The following is a 19,175-nucleotide window of genomic DNA, read 5'->3' as shown; positions in this document are numbered from 1 at the left end:
CAATGGCCGCGCCCCCTCCCCGCGGCCCGGAACCATTTGTGCTCGTGCTCCGGGGCACCGTGGCGTTATGTTCCTCACGGCGGTGGCTCGTGAGTGGAGCGGGGCGGGGAGCGGCGGAGGGTGCGGGATGGGGCGGGGTGGGGCGGGCACGGTGTGAGCTCGGTGTGAGCTCGAGTCGCGGTGCGGGCTGTTGTTGCCGTGACCTGCCCTTCAGGACGGGCCCGGGCCGCACCGCTGACCCCGCAGCAGGACCGTGCGTCCCATTGGGCCGTGCGGCATTGGGGAACTCTAATATGAGTGCTGCATTTAAAGGAAATGACATTAAACATATTTGTTTTCTTTTTCTTCCCCCCTCCTCCCCCACCCTGTATTATTCATGCTGCACAATACCAGTGGCCAAGAGCAAATCTAAGTAAGTGACGTTTTCTTTACCATGCGATCATTTCAGCTACGTTCTGTGTGAGTATTCAGCATTGTGCAGCCTGAGAAGCTGCAATGTGTTACATCTCCTGGGTGCTTTTTATGTACGAACCTGCCCTCAAAAGAGCCACGTTCCGTGTCCAGGGGGATTCCTCTGTTACAGAATGGCTGTGCAATTGTCCATCCTTGACACTAAGGATTTCCAAGTATATATGTGATAGCAAAGGCTGCAGTTGGACAGGTTACTACACAAAGATGAATGCAGCAAAGCCAGGTGTTTCCTTGAGGTGAAAATGGTAGTAGCGTAGTGACTTGTTTGCCCCATCTTTTGCATGAACTTCCTTACACATAACTTGCTTACACATCTTACAGTACTTACACTTTCACACTCCCTGTTTTTATCTCTGCATCCTGGTGATGTTCCACTGTTCTTTGCTGCCTGTGCTCCTCATTACATCTCTTCTTTGGGTAGTAAGTCCTACAAAGTGAGGTGTATTGTTCAGAAAGGACTTGGCCTGAAACATGCGGTGCAAAAGAGTTTCAACATGTGGTTGTACTGATACCACTGATTCCCCCAGAAAGGGGAAACTCTGCACACGGGCTTTGAGGAAGTGGGTGAGGAAGAAGGGAAGGAGGCCGTGTGGTTACTGAGGCTACACATCATAGCTCTGGTGGTGTGCGGGAAAGGGCATTCACTGGGGATGGTCCATAAGTGATGTTTGGTCAGTTGGTCTTAGGGAATCCACTGTTTTTCTATTTATTTTTAAATCCCAGTAAATTAAATTGTAAAGGTGGAAAGGGAAGGCTCAGGAGAGGACAAGCAAGGAAGGATGGGTGTCTGTCCAAAGGTAATTCTGACCAGACGTTTGGTGCTGGAAGCAGAAAGATGGAGGGAAGTGAACTGAGTGCCCATGCACAGAGCTGTATTTAACCCTTTACTGCAGTGGAAGATGAAGACATAATTTACAGACTGGTTAAAGGCTTTGACCATCCTTTAGAAGTGCAGAAGATGCCTTTTGTTTCTGGGAAGTCTTGCAGGTCTTGGAAGGCTGACAGGGTGAGGGTCTGGGGCTGCTTTCTCAGCCTCCTCTGCCCTGCTGCCATGGGCTGCCAGCCTGCTCCATACAGTCTTTCTGTAGGGTAAAGGTCTGCTGGTGGCTGGGCTGATGTCAAGTCCTGCTCCATGGGAGAGAGATGCAGGGTGCCAGGGGGCTCTGCTTCTCCTTTTTGTGTGCCTCTTGTTCCATTCTGTCTCCTCGGTTCCTCTCTGCATGTGGAAGTGATAGTTTGAGGTACAGTGTTATCCACAATCTATCATCATCATCCTTCCTTTCTTGCCATTATCATTTAAGATGCAGTGACTCAACTGTGTGTTTATTTCTTCTTTTTTTTTCTTTTCTGCTTTTTTTTCCCCCTCTTCTTCCCCCTCACTCTTTACCCTGTTTGATGGAGGAGCTACTTTACTCTGATCAGAACTAATCAGGAGTTGTAGAGTTAAACTTGAAGGTAGAATTTAAGGTTTGTAGGGTGGTTGGTTTTTTTTTCTGTTCCAATAAGGTTAGCATATGGGGGTTTTAAAGCTCCCATCCAAAATATCTGTGAATGGAATGAAATATCTTAATGTGCCAGATTGCTTACCCAAAGAGCATTGCCATGACAGTGCCACGAGAGACATGGGGGGCCGCTGCTGTGTGCTGTGCATTGACCTAGAGATACCCCCTGTGACTTCAGGTACATCCTGGTGAGGATGAAGAGCGCTGCAGAGACTGGCTACTGTTTCAATGTCAGGAGACTCCGATTGCAGGAGAAGCTGGTCCTGCTGAGATACGATCCCATCGGTGAGTATCTGGGGTTGCAGTCAGCCTGCTTTGTATTAACAGCTCTGGTTGTCTGGGGTGAAAGGTTTGACTGCAGCAGGATTTTTCCAATCTAAGCAGAATGTGTCATAACACGTTTGATATTCACATGACTGTACGGTTGCTGTTCTTCGTGACATTCCAGTGGGAAGTAAACATTATTCTCATTTTACAGATGGTGGCACCGAAACAAAGTCATGACTTGCCCAGCACATCAGAGTCTTTGACAGCCGTGCCACATGTCAGTGGCAAAACAAAGTGACACAGGAGTTCTTTCATTCTGTGTCTTTGTGTGGTTTGCTAGGCAGTTACCTCTAACACGCAACATGCTTCAATAGGAAAGTTCTGTTCAGCTGCCCTGGGTACTCCAGACAATAAATGTTGGCCATCACTTCCAAAATAGATTTTTTCTTTTAAAGAGATAAGCACAAGTTCTTCCTCCTCCACGAATGATACCACTCTGCAGATGATGACTTGTGGGTTCTCTTCTGTTGCTCTGGTCCTCATAGATATTCTCAGTTTAAGAAGCTGATTTGGCAGGGGTTAGAATACTTGCCAAGAAGCCTTTTACTCACCAGGTTTTTAAAGGTGACAGAGCTCGAACTTCTAGATGAGCAAACAGTCTGCAGCTAACGTTAAAATGATTGATTTGGGTAAACTCAGAAAGTAAACCAGACAGGGCTAGAAATGGCATGGGAGAGTTGGTGCAGAAAAGTATTGACTTAAGTCTGGAATAAACAACGTATTGAGCTTTTCTAAGTAAATGATGTAATTAGGGCTGGTAGTTACGTGGTTCAGGCTTATTTTATTTTATTTTTTTACATAATTTGACATTTTTGTTGGATGACGAACCTCGTCATGCCCAGATGTAACAGACCAGGAGCTTAATGGCGAGTGAGAAACTAAGGGGGAAGCAGTACGCACTCATCCATGTACTTGTGCTGGATGGAGGTTGTGGCTTTCCTGAATCTCATACTAAAAGAGAAGAAGAGATTGCAGGAGTTATTCCTTAAATAAGAGGACTTCAGAAGTAGGAATGCTAACCTGAACATTGTGCAAAGTGAACCTCCAGAAACTTTGCAACTTGCAGAACTGTGAAAAGATTGGAGAGCTCGGGCAAAGTAGTGCTTGTTTTGTAGAACATGTAGTGGTACGTTGTTGAAGTAAGAAATTGGAAGTAATTAAGGAGAAAAAGCTCTGCTCTTTGTAGTCTGTAGCAGAGCACAAGTGAGAAATTGATGTGAGAAAGTGCCTGCATGTGTGAAGGGAAGCAAATCAGAGTCTAGATAGCAACGCACATCAGGAGTATGTTAGGAAGCATTTTCACTTGGCATGCATTATCACCTTATGTTTTGTTCTTCTCAGGAACCTGGGACCTCCACAGAATGAAGCTTTTAGTGAAGTAGTGGCGGTAGTGCCCAAGTTTCACTACCTCATAAGCGCAACAGCAGAGTGTTACTAAGTTGGAGCATTTCTTAAAGCGAAACTTCTAGGCGGAAGAAGCGATTCTGTTACTGGGTGGATTGTTCTTGCATTGCTTTCAAAGGAATGAACGTAATGAAGTGTAATGAGAACAGTGGTGCTTTTCAAATGGCATTGTAGAGCTTTGTTTGGATTCTCTTTTAATCGTGCATTCGCTGTGCTTAAGGTGTAGCTGAACTGACTTTGCTGAGGTCCACATCAGGTGCCGGAGGGTCCCATTCACTTCTCAGCTGATGTGTGAGCATGACTTAGATGCAGCTTGTCACCCGTAGTTGTTTGGGCTCTGAAGCCGGAGAGTAGTAGAAAGCAGCAAAGAGCCTATTTTAGTCCCTGCATCAAACAGCTGTGACTCAGAATAGTCGCACAGAGCAGCTGGTGAATATTTTCAGCCACTTAAATCCCGATACTTATTTTCACAGAGGTAAAACAGACCTCTTGGGAGCTAAAAATTACATGCGGTAAAGCAAAAACACTACTAAACTTCATCGAGAGTTGGTTAACAGCAGCACCGTGCCAGTCACAGTTCATTTAAGCAGCAAAGCCAGCTAGGAGAGGGATGTAGGTCTGTTTAATAGTATCTTAAGGCTTCAGGGTTCTTAATAGATTCTTTTTTTTCCTCTGTAGCGAAACAACGTGTCCTCTTCACAGAGAAGAGAAAGATCCGCTCTCTCTGAACAATGAGTGGACTTAATTTATGCAGAGGAGAGGATGGTTCGGGGGGAGGACAGGGTGAATGCTGATTCAGAAGTCCTGCACCATGGGCTGAAAAGAGAGGAAATGAACTGGGATCACCGTCTCCTGTGATTTGAAGGCCATTGTGAAGAAAACAATGTAGAGAGAGAAAATTATTAATGTCTGAACATAGATCATCACAGTAACATTTATTTATCTTTTGAGTTATTTTTACAGTACTCAATTAAAAAAAATAATATGGCAGATCCCATTGTCTGTGTTTTCCATTATGAAAGAGGCTGTAATCTTCAAAGGAACTATTGTTTTATAAGGCAATAAAAATTAACATTTTCCACAGCAGGAATTCAATGGCAGCATTGCAAGTTTTTCTAACCTACCAGCCGCAGATTGAACAGTAGTGACCATGAAGTGGTGTCATTCCTTGGAGAGTAGCACTGCAGCAGCTCCTTCCTCTTAACTGCAGGTTAAGAAGCAGCAGTGGGCAGCGGGTGGGACAAGACGTGCTTTTGGGTAATCTGTGACCAGGGCTAATAGGGCGGCATTATTCCAAGTCAGGTAAGTTGGCCAGGGCTTCAACTTGGGGTTTTTGTCAAGCATGAAGAAAGTAGATTATCACATCAGTTCTCTGGTTTGTTCTCTGACAGATTTTGTTGGAAGGTTTTCTCCTTTAGCTCTTTCATGTAGGTTGTACAGCTACATGATGTGTATCGGAGTTGTGCTCAGTAGCACTGTCAGCCCCCTGCCACTGTGAGGGACCCGGTTCGTGCTGCAGCTCCCATCCAGGGCACACAGGAAGGGGTGTCAGAGCTCAGAACCCAGAGCTGTGTGATGAGCTGCAGGCTGGGGAGGAGCTGACCCCAGACACTCAGTGAGCAGAGTGCTCATGACAACTGACCTCACTGCTTGCAACTGAGAACTGAAGTCACAAACTCAAAGCTTCATTTCTGGCATCACATATCAGAAGGTCTGATTAAAGTCATGTAAAAATGTACCAGGAGCACAGTACCCTCCTGATGCATTGCTGTGAACTTTGTGTACATTCCATAGTAGGTTGTATGGGATGGCAGTAGCCCAAGGGTGATGTGTGGGGCTGGACAGACCTCCTGTGCTGTGTTTGAAAGATAACCACCCCAGCCCCATCTTTACTGCTGCAGAACAGGAACTAATAGGATTTCTCAAATAAGCAGAGACTTTCCTGGCCTTTCCAGTCAGTGGAGGGGAACATCTGTGCAGTCAGGAGAATAATGCTGTCTGGGATAAGATAAAATCAGTACATCGAGCTAGACAATATCAATTAGAAAAGGTCCTGAGGCAAGTCCTTCCTGTAAGGATATGAAGATTGTGTCCCTGATGCCTGGACGCTCACTGATGCAATGTAGTTAGACTTCCTGACCATTTCCTCCATGGGCAGCTCAGGATAGTAAGCCAGGTAGAAGGCCAGTGCTCCCACAAAACTGTCTCCAGCTCCCTAGAATATAACAACAAACAAGTTTAAGTGTGCTCCTACGGGGAAACAATTCAAACACATTTACTGGAAAGGCAGCAGTTGTACACTGACTGCAGGAGTCAGGAAATAGTACAGGAGTTGAGTTCAATTCACTTTTCTACGCATAGGAAATGCAGTTCTAAACTAATACCACACTCCAAACCCGATGTTTTTATTGAGGTATGTGCTGTAATACGGCTTGAAGAAAAGACAGGCCAGTGTGCCACAGCTCAGCAGAAGTGCTGCTATAAGCACTGCTTTTGAAACTTCCTGTTGTTGGAATGTTGATTCTGATTTCTCAACCTGGATGTTTCATTAAAGCTATTTTTCTCTTATTTAACTTCTTCATAAAGGGCAGTGGTAGAACAGACAGAGAAAAGGGGGTGGGGGAAAGCCATGTGGCTTGTGGTGTCTGTCCATTTCCTAGTTGCAGAACGATACAATTTGATGCCTTCAGACTTTAGCTGTTTTTCATTAAGAAGGTCCCACTGACAAAGGTCTGCTGTATCTGGTCGTGTAAACCAATGCTATTCCTGGGGTGTGCTTTGCCACCTGTGCAGAGTCACCTTCGGCTCTGGCAGCTCTTCAGCTGCCTGTCCCCAGGTCTTTGCTGGGAGCTTTCACCAGTTCTGCTCTGACCAACGGGGAATGACAACTGTTTGCCTCCCGAATGCTTTTTAACAATAATTCTTGTTTCGTTCTGTAGTGTTGAACAACTGGTGAGATGAATCACTTTGAACTTAATTTGCACGTGCCATCCCGGTGTCCCCCCCTCTGCTGAAAGCTCACCCTTCCATCCCCCAGAGCTGGCCTGATTTCTCAGGCCACACTGATAACAGCTCTTGGTGGCGTGAAGCTGCTCTCAGGTCCCTTCACTTGAATCATACTTTTATCTCAGCAAAGTGTTGTTGCACTGTACATGCTGGTGCTATCTGTCTTATTTGAGGGCCAGCATAAGGACCGTCTCCCCCGAGGGTTTGCTGCTGTAGTTCTAATAAACCCTTTTGAGGACACAGAGGCCACCAGAGTCACGGGATGAGAGCAAAGGGCCTGGAAAAAAGCAATTAAGATAGCCGAGCAAAACTTCTAACTGGAAATTACAGATAGGAAGTAATTTTCCAATTTTCATTTCTAGTGGTTCTCACAATTAAGCTCATACTTAACCACAGAATCAGCTGCATGTAATATCTCTCTCCACAAAAAATACCATTTCCACAGCAATCTGTTAGAAGCAGCTGACGGGGCAGAGCAGCACGGCAGTTATGGGGAGCCTTGACGTAGGTGAGCGCAGGTATATGGGTTGCCCACGCCTGTGCCGTGCCGCTCTCTGCTTGCCCGTGCCTGCGCAGCAGTTGTTTGTGCTGTCCCAGCCAGGAAACTCCCTGCTTAACACCCTGCCCGGCCTGAATTCTGCCCTCGCCTTTGCAGTGGGGCACAATGCAGGGAGTCGCCTGGCAAACGGCACCTTGGTAAGTGCAGCGTGCAGCTGTGGCAGCAGCTGTTTCAACAGTTCTGTGTTGCTGAACAGACCGGGGGCCAGGGAGTGTTTTTATCACGGTCTGCCAGTCTTTTGTCTCTGCCCTGCTTCCCACAGCGCTCCCACAATGTCAGGTGGAGCAGTAACAGGTGACTGCTAGTTAAGCATTGCCAGTATCTTTTGTCTGATACATAATACAAAAATCTCTGGCCCATCCCAGAGTTTATAATCTAATCAGCACATGATTAATTATTAAAGCTACTCTGGCACCGCTGTTACAGACAGAAGTCGTATTTCTACGAGCAGATCAGTTGTGCTGCAGTGCTCGCAGGAAGCCCTTGTCATTGGTACATGAAATATTTCTCATGCAGTTGATTGCTTCATAATGTAAGTGGCCAGGTATTATTTCAATGAGGAACACTCAGTCTGTCTGGTGTCAAACGGCACAAACTACACGTGGCAGCAGCACAGGATGGAACATTGTCTTTCTGATCATTATTATTAGTGGAGATAACGAAACACCAACCCCCAAAAAATAATTGCAAGAATACTGGTTTTGAAAATGACCAGTGAGGTGCATTTATTGTGCCCAGCGACAACACACAAACATGGGACTTGTAATGTTTTACATTCCTCAGTATTCATATGCCAGGAATCCTAATACACTGCAGACTTTGAGATAGTTCTCATATCCTTGAGTGCCCGGAGTCAATTCATCCCATAATTACAAAAATAGAACTTACTTGAGCTTTTTGTAAAGCAGGGGATGCCGCTTTGTATGTAATAAAACCAATAACTAGATCATCAAATTGGGCTGATACAGTGTGGCCGGTTCTAAAATGCAAATGCTACGGCCTCCACTGAGCCTTATGGTTTTGCAGCAGTTTTAAAAACCCATTTATATTCTGAGCCACGAGTCTGGAAGGCCCTTGTTTTCCTGTGCGTCTGGAAAAGGGCATTTTTGTTTATTACAATCCAGCACTGACTGAGATTCTGTGCCTCTAGAGAAGAGAAAACCCACGGAAACACTTCTATTTATACCTTAGCTTTTGTTAGCCCCGATTTGTCAGAAGCTGGTTCACAACTTTAGTGTAACTATTTTTATATGATGCTACCCCGAGAAGCTTTTTATAGAAATTGCTTTGTAAGTGGAAACTATACATTGTTCAAGGGTATTTCCAGCAAGTAAAGCCTTTTTCAATCAGTCATGCCCAGAATGATAGGATGCATTTCACTTATACAATGAGATGACTTGTTCACCAAAAATATTTGGAGGCCGAGGTGCAATAACTGCAATTCCCAGTGTTGCTGCTCTGCCTTTTTGCTGGATGACCCTGTGGTTGCCCCCCACCCTCCTACCCTGTCCTCCTGGGGAAGAGTAATGGCAGCAACACAGGAATCACCACAGCTGTTGGCTCCTGGAGCCCTGATCTTGGACCTTCCTCGCGTGGTTTTCAAGTCACAGCCAGGTACACCGTACATGTCTGCCATCACTTCATTGAATTTAAGACATTGTAAGAGTGCGCTGCCAAGCCCTAAAAGGGACAACGTGTTGTACAGCAAAACAGCAGATCCGTCAGGCTTGCCTGTAACTCAAAACTCTTCATTCAGTGAATAAATCAACAGCAAAGGCTGTAAAAACTGCACTCTAACATATGATCTTATGGTTTCCTAGGAGCATTCACAGCAGTGCACAAACCAGTGCAGCCTGAACATTACACTGATTTAGTGTAGCCCAACTAAAGAGCCGTACAGAGGTGCCCAGCTCTGTTGAAGGCCTTGGAGAATTCCTGTCTTATTTATATCACTCTGCAACACTGCAGCACTGGATTATGCTGTGGGTGTTACCCCTCTGTGTCACATCTGCTCAGCACTCCTTAATGGGTGCACCACTACCTGCCCTGCACCTGAATGACAGATGTAACACAAAGATACCATCAGGAAAGACCCACACATCTCTAAAACTTTAAGAATCTGAAAATTGCAAAGAGCTTTTCCACTCACACCGTTATTGCTGTATCTCTGTGTGGAGTTCTGAGCTGGAGCAAAAAGATAAAAAGTCCTTAAAATGGAACCACTACATTTTGTAATTAAAAAACAGTAACAAATGAGCTTGAAACAAACAGCAGGGCTCCCCTTTTTAGATCTTCTGCTGTAGTGGTGCAGATTGAGCTCAGCAAAGCTGCTTGTGTTGAGGTGAAAGGAGAAGTACGAGGAGAAGCAGACTGTGCCTCAGACTTGTAGGGTCTGGATCCACGACCGTGTTACTGTGCTTAATCTGTGTGCTGGTAGCTGAGCATTTCTGCAGTCTTGTCAGGAAGACAAGCTTGAATATGTTACCCTGAGCCAAAGAAAAAGACAGCGAGCCAATCCCTGGCAGTGCTGCAGACCCCTTCCAGTCTTCCTGCCCTTCCAAGCACACACACCAGCTGATGTGGCCTGTGCCCTCTCCCAACCATGGGAAATGGCTGTGCCACCCTGTACTCTGCCTCACTTCCCATTAGCCATGTGCAGAACGGCTGCCATCAGCCACTGCTTCGAAGTCACAGGAGGTGTGAGCTAACACATTTTAACTGACATTTACTCAAGGTTGACAGTGCACTCTTAATTCCAGAGATTCAGCCTGCAGTTTCAGAGCAGGCCAAAGCCAAGCCACATTTGTGCTGTTGCTGAAAGTCTCAATCCCTGCTCATGTTTTTATCCTTGCCTACATCAGACGTAGCTTTGCTGCAGCCAGGCAGTGAGGCAGGCCATCCCTCCCACTCTGTTGTGAACTGGGCCAGCCAGCACTGACTGGGAAGCATTAGTTTGCACCCAGCCCAGCAAGCCACTGCACTACCACATTACAGCCAATGCAAAGGAGAAAGAGGTGAGAAACACTCTCAGCAGCTGCCTGATCTTGGATCTGCTCAAGCCAACTGTGAAACCTCACCCTCGGTCAACACAAAGCAATTCATTAACTAACTCAGTTGTGTATCCAAGTCCCAGAGCTCTGGCTCCATGTCCAAGCAGGGAAAGCTGCCTGGCCTGCTCCCTGCTGTACCCTGTGGGCTCAGACTGAGCAGTGAGGAACGACCCCGCTTCCTTTCTGTATAATTTCCAGACTCTGTTCTGGGAAGCTGTGGGAAGGAGCAATCTCTGCCTTTCTTGTGTTCATGTTGTGTTGCACTTGCATAGCCATTGCACAGGGAAAACTTCTCCCTCACTTACTCAAGCTGAGTAAGGGCAGCAGCCCATCTAGTCCTTCACATGCCTTCCGACCTTCGAGGTAACTGAACAGCACCCACTGGAGCCTATCAGTTGGGAAATATCAAAACCAAAGCACACCACACAGTGCTCCACATCAGCTGTCAGGAATTTTTACCCACTTCCTGATAGATTTCCTGATGGTTCATTAACAGTGATTAATCAGCCTGACCGTTAACCCCCTGCATTCCTGAGAGATTAATCTTGATACAAGGCCTCCTGCATATATTTTCTTTCCTTTCTGTTACATCCTACATTTAGTTACTCGCTGTTGCTAAAAAGATCAGAGACAAGCATTAGAGATGCATGAATTCCTCTGGGAAGTTATCTGGTTTGTGGTGAATGTTGGAAATAAAACATCCAACATCCACAACTCTATTTGTCATCTAAAAAGCAGAGCTGAAAGTATCTAGAGATCTAGTAAGAGCAGACAGTCCTGCTCAACGTGTTCAGAGGCCCTGCACAGCATCTGTTCTGAAGGTCAGTGGTATGGCTTGCATTTCTCGTGACAGAAAATGAACTGAAGTCAAGATGGAGATTGTAGGGGCACCCACTTGGACACACCTGTGAGCTGAAATCTGAGCTCTGGATCTTGTATGGGTTGCAGTGGGAGACCCACAGTTTACACATGCTTTGAAAATGAGGCACTGTTTGGGAACCCAAGTTGCCCTAAGCTCTGCTACGTGCTCAGACAGGATTGGAACAGAGGAGCTCACAGAGAAGTACCACAGGTATCCCAGCATATCACTCAGCGCTGGGAAGAAAATTATTCTGTGTCACATGCTAACTCCAGAAAGCCAACAAAGTATTCACCCGCAGGGAGCACTCTGTCTTCTGAATCATCAAAACAATTCAGTGTGATAATGATGCTCATATAAACTCCTTTCAACTCTGGATAGCATTAATGGGAGGTGACAAATTCCATCACTACCAAATGGAGTAAGCACACCAAGGCAGGAACCCGCGCTCCCTCATCACAACAATAGTTCTGCATTGCAGACCCTGTGAGATTCCCATCAACCCAACCATTCACCACTACTATCATTCCAGCACCCCGAGCGATACAGTTACTTTGGTAAGGAGTGTTTCAATGTAGGATACATTATGGTGTACATTTTCATTCTAAACTTCCACTACCTTTTTGTCTTGTTACTTATTTCTTCCTTGTTCTCACACTATATGATCTGTGATCTCCTTTCATTTGAACTAAAAGTTTATGCCTAGCAGACAAACTTGAAAACAGCAGAGGAAATACTCCATAAGTGCTTTTTTCTTTCTCTCGAGTACGTATAGGAAACTTATGACATATAAAACACACTATTGGAAAACTCTTATTACACTTCAGCTCAATCCAAATCTCTCCAGCGGCACTATTGCAGAGAACAGCATGTATACCAAGATGTGTCAACACCAGGGACGCACACAGACATTGCTGCTAACAGAGATAAACCACTCTTTCAGCTGAGTATGCTACAGGAGCTGCAGATACTTTTCCCAGAGTTTGAGCTTGGATGGAATCAAAGAGTTGTGGTTGAAGCTCAGCACTAAATATAGCAGCTTCTCGGGATGGAGGTTGATTCGCACTCCTCAGACTGGTTTATCAAGCCCCAACAACACACAGCTACTCTCCTACTCTAATCACAAGCTCCACTTTTATCACTTCCTTGAGAAGTACTTCACTCCCTTCATTATTCACGTCACACTCGTGCCAACTTGCAATTCCTCCCTAACAAAGCTCAAACTCGGGTGCTAATTCACAAATTTCATTTAATGAACAAATAAAATTAGAGCCCAGGCCCTGCCCAGAATACATTCTGGCAGTGAGCTTCCCCACCAAGCTCCCCGGCCAGGAGGGAGCTGACAAAATTGTGAGCAGCTGTGTTACCCGGTGTCACATCAGGGGCTGACCTGGCTCCAGGACCCCACCATCTGACAGCCAGGTCAGAGGGGGAAACCTCGCAGGGCAATTTCACTAGCCACATGAGCTTTTTCTTCTCCGAGACTGTGAGAAAATGCCAAAATACTCGTAGTGATCCCATGTAATCTGACGAGATGTACTCAGAATGACAAAACTGCCATCTCGCCTGGAATTGATCAAAAAAACATTCTCTTTTTGCACGAAAGCTCCATATGCTCGAATGCCTCTTTCAAAACCACAGTATCTAGCCTTTGTTGGCTGGCCACTGCTCCCGCCTACCTCTGAACTACATATCCTGGAAAAAAAACCAAACCCAAAACTTGAGGAGTTTTTTTGTCTGATCTCACTCTAGCATTGTCCTCCTGCCAGCTCCCCACATATTTTTCCGACTGAGCTTGCCTCAGCTTTCTTGTAGTTGCATCTCCTCACTGGAAGTCAGCAAGATGTGACCTACAAGTCACAACTGCTTGCTCCAGAACTTTGTTCCCTGTTACCCACTCCACTGTCCTTCACATATGGGGCACATGTACAGAAAAAAAGGGGCTCCCAGATCACTCATGGCACTGTGCTCCCTGTAGAATGGGAATGGGATCGTAGATACCAGTAATGAGGCACAAACTTCCAGAGACCTTCCTATCTTTTCCCCTGTATTTCTATATGTACTTTCAAATTACTAGAAATGACAAACCTTAAAGCCACTTGGGCAACTGGCAAACACTGTTGCCAGATCTTGGGAATATGCTTTTCTCCATCTGAGTTGTTCTAGAACAGCTAATTTTATATCTAGACGTCTATCTGCACATATAAAAACAGAAAACAAAGCCTCAAGGAAAGTGACAACACGCTGATTCAACACACTGCCATAGATTATTGCCATCACTCACCAAAACTTATGTTTTTAGCTCCCTTCCATTTGCCTGGTTGAAGCTATGAAAGCATTCTGTCCATGGGACAGGCTACAAAGGATAGATTCCTTTACTCCTGATAAGAAATAAACGCGGCATTTTCTGTGGTTAGAATGTGCAAAAGCAAGAAGCATGATTTCCCCATTACTCTCATTTCTCTGTTCTTGTTCTTTTGAAAACCTAATTATGCAATATTACCAATCCAACGCAACCCTTTCTGGTTTATGTAGTGACCAAAATTACCAGAGAAAACTGCTGGGGAAATCAGGTCTCAGTTTGGTACCGCCATTACTGCAATTGGCGTTTCTTGGTAATTAGGTAGGACAAACTGGAGCTGGGTTTGCCTTCCCTCTCAACACAATCAGAACTGATTTGAACAAACTGAGAAGGCAAGGAGGTCATGTTCTATAACAGCCAGGGTGACACCTGGTTCTGCAGAGACCAGCTTTACAGAAGGAGATGTGACATTTGTAAGCTAACCATAAATGCTAGAGGTAAAAAATGACAAGTAGTTTAGCTAAGAATATGCTGCAGTATTACACTGTGGATCACATTTTCAACTTCCTGCGGCACAGGCCAGAAAAAGATATTTGGGAAGGTGATGCTCTGGATGTGCCAGAAGCGCCAGTTTCCAGTGGCTATTTTTAACTGCAGGAATTTAATTAGAAAGGATGGCTGCTCACAGTTGGTCTTCCTTCCTCTCAGTTCTTTACGCAAATCAGACATCCCAGTTAAGTGCCGTAAGAAGTAACGCTATCTTGTACATTGACGATGATGGCACAAAATCTAAACACGAGGATGAGCTATGTGTCTAGGACTGAATTTTCCTAAGGACATCCTGTTGGTGGAGAGGCTGTATTGGTTTCACCATTAGGACAAGAAGAGGGAAGCAAATCAGGAAAAGGGATGTGCCACATTCTGCTGCAATGATTTTGACTTGTGCTGCAAGCCATAGTTAGCCCAAGAGAAGAAATAAAAGAGACATTTCCTAATTTATTGTCAACTTGTATAAATTACCATTGTTTCATTTACAAAAGCAGCCCAGAAGTGAGATGGCAAAAAGAAAACTTCAAGATATTTCTGAACTCAGCTTCTCCAAACCTCATCAGCATGTAATCTCAGGCCCAAAGGTCTATGCTGAATGTTTCTTGCATTCTGGCTCCACAGTAAAACACTTGTCTTGGTGCGTAACAGCTGTCAGTAACTCTGCTTTTTTTTTTCTGTCTGGACTTGGGCTAACCTCTCAACTGGAGTATTTCTCAGTATGACAGCAGTGCAGCCCAAGCACCTGTCATCATAGCACACTGCTACAATCCTCCTGCAGCCCATTCAAGAAGCATCCAATGCAAAGCAACTATTGCATACTTTGTATGTCTGTGATGATACTGAGTTCTAAAAGTGAGACAGTTGACACCCTGACAACATTTTGCCTCCAGTACTAATTTCCTTTAAAGAGAAGCACAGACAAGAAGTTATGGTTTTATCAAGGGAAGCAGGTTTGCCTGCCACAGACAAACAGTCCGTGTCTGCTTTTGTTCCTCATCTACAAAACAGGACAGAATAGTACTTGTCCTGATGCTGCAAGCAGTAAGCAATGGAAGGTGCTTAGCAACTTTATGCATAGATAGACACGTATACTGAACAGATCTAGGACGCACTAGTACAAAATGTGATGACATTATACTGATAGTGTGCTCCTTGGGAGCAAAACCAAATAATTTTTAGTGTCACTACAGTAACTGAGACAAAAATTCAGTTTTAATATGAGGTTTTTGCTGCCTGGCACTCTGCAATCTTAGAAAACTTAATATTGGTTTTAATCTTCTCTTCTAGTCTACATCTTCATTAAGTACTCCCCTTGTAATTCAAAGCAATTTGTGGCAAATGCTAATACAGCTTTGGGCCCACTTCTCCCTGTCAGCTGTATCTCTGCTAAATTATGCATTTCCATCTGGAAAGAAACCGTACAGGACTGTAGGCTCTCATCCACTTAGTCGGGAATGGAGAGGAATTTAATTAGATGCTCCGTGGTTGAGAAAAGGACTAGAGCAAAGCCTGGGTGGTCTGTGGAATCTTCCACTAAAAAACAAGGCTGCAAATTGTTAGGTACAAGCCTGCTTCTGTTTGTTCATTATGTTTACAATGTTTGTACTTACAGATTAAAATAAACAGTTACTAAGCAGATAAACAGTGTTTCCTCCCATGACAATGTTGTGTAGAAGTTCAGAGAGTAGCAGTGTATGTCTGTGCTTCATTTTTGGCTATGTAACTCCAACCCTCTACCTAACTTGAAGCAGAATCATTTTAGCCAGAGCTTCAAGTCTAACATCAGTAACTTTTTTCATCACTATTCTTCCTATCTGTAAAATGAAGTGCCTTTTTCTCTCAAAAGGGAAAGAAGGAGCATCCAGCTTGCAAAAGTCATAGCTCTCCACCTCTTATTTGGCAGCCGATGCAAATGGAAGCATCATTGCAATTCCCCTTGCCCCTGGTTGCCTACACACACACACACACTGCTGACCATGTTCTCAAAAACTGAAGTGTGTTGAGAAGGCCTGAATCAGGAGCAGAAAATTGTGATGAGCCAAGCAACTCCCCTCTACACTTAACTGTGAGTCAACTCAAATGTAGTGATTTCAGTCATGTGCCCTTTCACAGTTCAGCTGAACTTCAGAACATAATAGACGCGGCTTTAAATAGATTTACAGAGCAGATTGCTGATTGGAGTGTCTGGCAAATTAATTTATTCCTCATGGTTTTTCTGGTTCAAAATTCAATGGATTCCATATTTGTAAAAGAGAATGCAGAAAGCGCGCTATGACTGGGACTAAACTTATTTATTAACCTATTTCTGTTGCACGTTAAAGAAAGGAAGCTATTGTGCTGTTGGTTTGCAGGATGCTAATGGGCACTGAGGGTATAATCACTCTGTGTTGGTGTGTGAATAAACCCTACTGATGTATGAGTTGTCTGCCCGATAGTAACTTTTTTGCTTTCCTTGAAAGAGAAGATAGAAAGGAAAAGGAGAGAAAAAGAAAAACACACAGGAAAAGGGGAATGCAGAGAAAAGGGGTAAAAAGAAAAAGTCAATGAGAAAAGAAAGATGAAGAAGAAAAAGAAGAAGAAAAAAGAGAAAAAGAAAAAAGAAAAAAAAGGGAAAAGGAAAAACAACAAAAAAAAATTAAAAAAAAGAGATAAAAATGAAAGAAAAAGAAAAAAAGACTTTGTCCTTTGTAGCCATTTTACTCCTTTGTACTGTATCTTTGGATGGGAAGAGGTTAAACACCCAACAACATTTTTCTCTTCTTAGCAAGTTACAGAACTGTACATCAGACACATTGTCTGCCAAATGCTTCATTTACTACCAGCTGCATTTTTACTTTGGTGAGAGATAGCTGAAATAAAATCACTGTTCTTTGTGCAAACGGCATGCTAAATAATGTATGGCTACAAGATTATTAAATAGCAAAGGCATTTGATAATATTAGAGTCAACCACAAGTCCCACTTCTGCTGATGCACAGAATTTTGAGTAATTAGTCATTGCACGGAGTGTTGTATTTATATCCCCTCGAGCCTCAGACGTTAGGCCACAAAGTCAGGAGACAAAGAATTGCTGTTATTAGGAGGACTGTTTTGGATTTATTTATATTCTAAGGCTTTACTTCAGTGTCCACTTCACTCCCTGGGCTCAGGCTTCCTTCAAACCAGAAGATACAGTTAAGTCAGAGAATTTTAGTGTAAACCATATTTTGACAGACAAGACCTCTCAACTTCAAGCAAAAGAACTTCAATGAGTTTGTAATGCCCCCAGAGCAGCACAACTGGCCTGAGGTTATATGACAAGCCTGGGAAAAGGCCTCCTAGACTCTGTCCTGATCTCAAACAGACTTCTCATGGTTTATATGCAATACATTAATTGCAGCTCCAATTTATGGATAGATAAATTGGGATACAAAGAGGACAAGTAACTCTTCCAAGGATTTACAGCAAGTCTTTGGCAGAGCCCCGCAACTCTTACTCAGTCCTTTGTTTAAATCACCAAACCACACTGCCTTCTTTAGACCGCGGTTACTGCACAGGCCTGAATACTGTGACATATTGAAAATTATATAGCTATACACTTAGACGAGGCTTTTTTAAAATAAAGATTGTATGACACCCTCAGAGTCGAGCACAAAGCTGCTCAGTGAGCACTCTACTGCTTAAAGACAGCCTTCTCAATCCCCTCCCATCATAAAAGAGCTAGATTTAATATACTGTAAGAAGAAATCAGAGAGAAACTTAATAGGATTTGAACATAAAACTTCTGATGACAAATTCATATTGTAGCAATGAGCCTTCCTTTTGGAACTGACATGAAAAAATAATTGTAACTTTTATGATTATGACAAATAGTGTGTATCATCCAGCTCTGAGAACGCTGCGCACACTACGCAGAATGAATTATGCACTGTCAAATTTCAGGCATAACTGAGTCGATTAAATGTGAATTTTAGCATGTCTCAGAACTGTGCTTCTTCTTTATAAGCATGTCATCACAACCAGTGGTGACATACTTATTGTATGGTGACATGCAGTATATGGTGACACACAATAAATACATACTTATTGCATGGTGACTTACACTTCCTCAGCTTCCTGCAGTAGGCTGTGCACTCTCTTTACCTGAAAGGCACAACTAGACAGGATAGATGCTGGTAGTACAAGAAATCTAATGATTGTGCTTAGAAATACCTTGAGATTAAACCTCCAAAGTTCTTAATGAGATATAAAAGAGATAGCAGGGACTTGTGATTACTAGCGCATTACAGACACTCCAAATTTTCATCTAAATATTGTGTACCCAAGACTCTCCATCTGGTTTTGCAGAGAACACATCCATCCCCAAGCAGACATGCAGGTTTGTTATCTTCTGATTGTAAGCTTGCAGGTACAGGACCTTTGTGCACACACCTGCCTGTGGAAACCTAGAGGTTAAGCAGAAGCTGATGAAGATCTTATGCAGATCAGCTACACTGTATTTTTAAACTGTTTGGGGTGGAAATTATAATGTTACCCAAACTGATGCAAGTGTGTATGGATGTTACTCAGCATCTTGATTCAAACTAGGGTCTGGAGCAAAACAGGTTACAGAAAGTAGCCCAGGAGAGCTCCCCTCCCCAGAATGACCTCAGGGCTGCAGACTGGAAATCAGGAGTGGCATTTGGGCAGCTCTTAATTGCACAGAGAGCACTCTATTTTCCACTAAAGCCTCACACGGGAGAGATTCAGCCTGCACAGAGAGAATAGCCCTAGGCCACTGGGCTGCCTTGCCTGTGAAGGAGGCCTACCATGGCCAACCCTCTAGGGGCAGCAGAGCCCAGGGTTCCAGTGCAACCCAAATGACCCTCCCAAACTCAGACTGCAGAGCCTGGGGCTCCTAGCAGGATTGATATCCTCCACTAAGTCCACTTGCACATGCCAGGCCTGAGCCAGACCCTTGCACCTCCAGCGAGTGGTGGCAGCACCACTGAGGCACGGCTCTGTCCCTGGCTGCCGCTTGATGCTTGGTGAGATCCTATAATGCTTTTTGAAAATGGAACTAATCTGACTGCTGGCCAAATTCCAGCTTTGGGTAATTACATTCTTCTGACAAATTTTTCTTGGCAGTTTCAACAGAATATAATTAGTAAATGTAAATAGATGTAAAC

The 19,175-nt window shown here is 44.2% G+C and overlaps 2 protein-coding genes across 11 annotated transcripts in view; one reads left to right on the top strand and one right to left on the bottom strand.

Moving 5' to 3' along the window:
* Nucleotides 1–28: 28 nt before the first annotated feature.
* Nucleotides 29–4,696, top strand: MRPL33 (mitochondrial ribosomal protein L33). 2 transcript variants are annotated; one of them, XM_015857420.3, is made up of 4 exons: nucleotides 29–89; nucleotides 394–412; nucleotides 2,152–2,258; nucleotides 4,383–4,696. In XM_015857420.3, exons 1-4 carry the CDS (start codon nucleotides 68–70, stop codon nucleotides 4,430–4,432), a joined length of 198 nt encoding a protein of 65 aa, XP_015712906.2. In that variant the 5' UTR covers nucleotides 29–67; the 3' UTR covers nucleotides 4,433–4,696. The 2 variants fall into 2 exon arrangements, with proteins under 2 accessions (XP_015712906.2, XP_085397337.1); XM_085541211.1 differs by having other exon boundaries at nucleotides 394–459.
* Nucleotides 4,621–19,175, bottom strand: part of RBKS (ribokinase) — a 66,824-nt gene continuing 52,269 nt past the window's right edge. For all 9 annotated transcript variants that reach the window (XR_014943875.1, XR_014943876.1, XR_014943878.1 and 6 more), the window contains one exon: nucleotides 4,621–5,919. Coding sequence is in view for 6 of the 9 variants with exons in the window: in XM_085541200.1 (XP_085397326.1) it covers nucleotides 5,746–5,919 (174 nt within the window). In the remaining 3 variants the exon portion in view is untranslated. The remainder of the gene's footprint in view (nucleotides 5,920–19,175) is intronic.

Source organism: Coturnix japonica, chromosome 3 (genome assembly GCF_054131305.1).
Source record: "Coturnix japonica strain WE chromosome 3, WE-NBRP24, whole genome shotgun sequence".
In the NCBI taxonomy this organism is placed as follows: domain Eukaryota; kingdom Metazoa; phylum Chordata; class Aves; order Galliformes; family Phasianidae; genus Coturnix; species Coturnix japonica.
This window is presented reverse-complemented; position numbering and strand designations above follow the sequence as displayed.

Excerpts from the sequence above, each read along its gene's own strand:
- MRPL33 (XM_015857420.3), top strand. The coding sequence starts at position 68 with ATGTTCCTCACGGCGGTGGCTC. Across the intron at positions 2,259-4,382 it reads GCTGAGATACGATCCCATCG|CGAAACAACGTGTCCTCTTC; the intron begins GTGAGTATCTGG and ends TTTCCTCTGTAG.